Source organism: Nicotiana attenuata, unplaced genomic scaffold, assembly GCF_001879085.1.
Source record: "Nicotiana attenuata strain UT unplaced genomic scaffold, NIATTr2, whole genome shotgun sequence".
Lineage (NCBI taxonomy): Eukaryota > Viridiplantae > Streptophyta > Magnoliopsida > Solanales > Solanaceae > Nicotiana > Nicotiana attenuata.
Genome location: NW_017670411.1, coordinates 491,651 through 494,718, shown reverse-complemented (window position 1 = coordinate 494,718; position 3,068 = coordinate 491,651). Strand labels below are relative to the sequence as shown.

Sequence of the window (3,068 nt, the reverse complement as noted above, 5' to 3'; positions counted from 1 at the left end):
CCCACCCCCACCCCCTCTAAAAAAATAAAATAATAAGAAGCTGAATATCTAAATAACTTGGAATTTTCAGTAAATTATTCTCATGAAGCAAATAGTATTTCCTATTGATTTTACTGGGAGCAGTGTTATCAAAGGCGAAAAGCGCAAAAAAGCTCTAAGGTCTGTTGGGGCTTTATGCGCAAAGCGCAAATAAAGAGTGGGCTTTAATGAAAAAAAGCGCAACTGGAGAAAAAGTAAAAATATGTATATGTAGTCTAAGACTAATAATTATAAGCATGAATAACAAATATATGGACAAAGAAATTGGAAAAAATTTACGATAAAGTGAAATATCAATTGTTTAATGTTGCCTTTTCAGGATTACACTCATTGGCAAGTAAAAGTATGCCTAAGAGCCTTAATGCGATACTAAAGCGCCCACAAAGCGAGGCGAAGCGCTCAACATGTTTTGAGCCTCGCTTTAGGGCTTAAGCGCGCCTTTGACAACACTGACTGGGAGCACCTGTTGCACCTTGTTCTTTTGACTGGCCTACCCTCCTTTGTGCATTTATGTGTAATAAAAGAAATTAGATACAATTATATAGAATCGGTCCCTCTCGTTCAGTCTAGCATTCTTAATTTACACACTATCAATTCTTAGTTTCAAGTGTTTTTGCTGGGAGGGAATGAGAATCCTAAAGCGAACTTGTGTTGCCACGTTTATGGAAGTTTTGGCTGTTGTTAAGGGGCATTACTTTGTGTTTCCTTGTATATTGGAGGACCGGATAGTAGAAGAACGTTGAAGAATAAGTAGAAAAATGTTAGTTGTCTTTAGCGTTACAATGTACATTACATTACCAACTTCAGTATCAATGCCATCCATGACTGTAGACATAGACGATGTGAGAAGTTTATTCCATGCTGCTAGTTAATGGTTACTTAGATCTTTAGTGTGTTTTATGTTTGACTTCCAGGAAGCAACTAAAAAGTATGAAGAAGTGGCCAAAAAACATGGTCTAACTCTAGTTGAGTTAGCTCTAGGATTTGCACGAGACCGGCCATTTATGACGAGTTCAATTATAGGCGCAACTTCTGTGGATCAATTAAAAGAAGATATTGATGCTTTTTTGACAACTGAGAGGCCTTTGCCACCTCAAGTAATGGATGATATTGAAGACATTTTCAAGAGATACAGAGATCCTGCTTCAAGATAGCCTGCCATTTTTCAAATAGCTGAATTCTTTTCCCTATTGCAGAACTAGATATGGAATGCTAGATAGCCCTTACCTATTTGGGGTGGGGTATTGAAAGAGAAGGGTCAATTTTACAGCAAAATGCCTTATTGTTTTTGCAAATCTATTGAATGACTTGCAGTCCTAGCAAGTGAAACATTAGCAAGTAGTTAAACCAAATAAGTTCCTTTTTTGTACCGAATCGCCAACATATACCTCTTTTTCTATTTTGCACTTTAATTTTCTACGTAAATCATAAAACCGTCCTATGTGCGAAATAGTAGTACATATTATGGTATCCTGGTACTTATATGATGTTCCAAAATTGTTACTTTTAGTTATTTCTTTTGATGGTAAAATGCCTCTTTTCTTTTTTTTTTTCGGTATAAACATGTAAAACAAAACAGGTTATAAGCCTCAAACTAATATTAATCCTCAACCCAATCTTAATTAGGCCAGCTATATACAACCTCAATTCCAACTATGGAGAGTATATCCTCGCGTTTCGCAATTTTTTACCTTAAGCTAGTGATTCCGATCAAATTTATTCCTCGTTTTATTTGTTTTTGTTATATTTTGGTTAAAAGGAATTGCCTCAATCTAAAATCATCAATTTGGCTTTACTAAAGCTTTAACAGAAATCGCATTCATTAGGGATGAGAAGCTGTCCCTAGACAGTTCCCATCCATCATTTTAGTTCGTGAAGACATTGTTCTCCCAGTGAGTATTGAGCGATAAAAAGGTTCAGTATAGTTTTTTTTAAAATAAAAAGTGATTAGAGAAAACATTTTCATGTTTTCAAAAAACTGGAAAACCACCTTTCCAAAATAGTGTTCCGGCAAAAAAAAAAATTCAACAGTCTTTCATCCAAAACGCGACAAAAAATGTCACATTTGCTTCATGTAGCAGAAAATAGCACAGAATATAAAAACTTAAACAAAGAGCAATAAAGCCATCAACTTTAGCCAAGAGGAAGTTAAAGACTAATTACAGAGAGGGGCAAGAAGCATCCTGATCACAGCAGAGGCCGCTATTGATGGCCACCAAACTTGTTTAAGACATCCAGACAGTTCAGTAAACATAGACAAGATCTTCCCCAAACAGCAGATGAACAAAACAGCAAGAACATCATCAAGGTTGCTTATCCATCAAAAAAGTAAGAACATCAATCTCAAGTTAAGTTCTCAATCAGAAGAGGGAAAAAACAGAAGCAGCCCGAAGAAACTAGTCATGACTTAAATGGTTGGTCACAAGCTACTGAAATCTTCACAACCGATTTCATTGGACAATGGTCTTCCGGCTCATTTTTTACCCTATGCACTGCAAAAGAAGCAAGAAGAACTCCACTTTAGTTAAAAACAAAGGCAGCAATGTTTCAACAGTTATAAGAAGAGAAGGGGACTCAGCTGGCTTTACCATTAAATTGGAAGATGAATGTAGTGACAAAAGATTAAGGGCTAGAGTGAAGAGTCTCCAAGATGAATTAAGTGATACCAGGAAGCAACCTAAGCATTGCAAAAGAGTTTGGAAACAGTTAGATAGCACAAATATTCAGAAATCTTTATAACAGCTACGCAGGTACACATCTGCACTAACAGGAGTAGCAACACAAGAGAATAATCCTCAATTTTAAAATCAAAATATTACAACATAAACATGCTTCAAGGTTGATGAAAGAAATAGAAACCCCACCCATCTCAGCAGAGAAGAAAACGAAGAGAAAGAAAAAACCTAAAACCCAAGAACTATCAAGGGAAAAATAAAACCAAAAGAAACTGAAGATACCACCTCTACAATTAAAGAAACTAAGCTCCTTTAGGAAATTTGGGGGGGGGGGGGGGGGGTAACGGGAAATTA

At 36.2% G+C, this 3,068-nt stretch overlaps 2 protein-coding genes across 2 annotated transcripts in view; one reads left to right on the top strand and one right to left on the bottom strand.

Annotated features, from left to right (window-relative positions):
• The window catches only part of LOC109239063 (protein tas), a 9,633-nt gene extending 8,134 nt beyond the window's left edge, over positions 1 to 1,499 (top strand). The window contains exon 8 of the mRNA XM_019405570.1: positions 954 to 1,499. Within this exon, the coding sequence (XP_019261115.1) occupies positions 954 to 1,193 (240 nt within the window). The 3' untranslated portion in view covers positions 1,194 to 1,499. The remainder of the gene's footprint in view (positions 1 to 953) is intronic.
• Positions 1,500 to 2,059: 560 nt separating this feature from the next.
• LOC109239062 (nuclear-pore anchor) overlaps positions 2,060 to 3,068 on the bottom strand; it is an 8,459-nt gene continuing 7,450 nt past the window's right edge. The window contains exons 4-5 of the mRNA XM_019405569.1: positions 2,628 to 2,716; positions 2,060 to 2,531 (exon numbers count right to left, since the gene is read on the bottom strand). The gene's annotated coding sequence lies outside the window, so the exon portion shown is untranslated. The remainder of the gene's footprint in view (positions 2,532 to 2,627; positions 2,717 to 3,068) is intronic.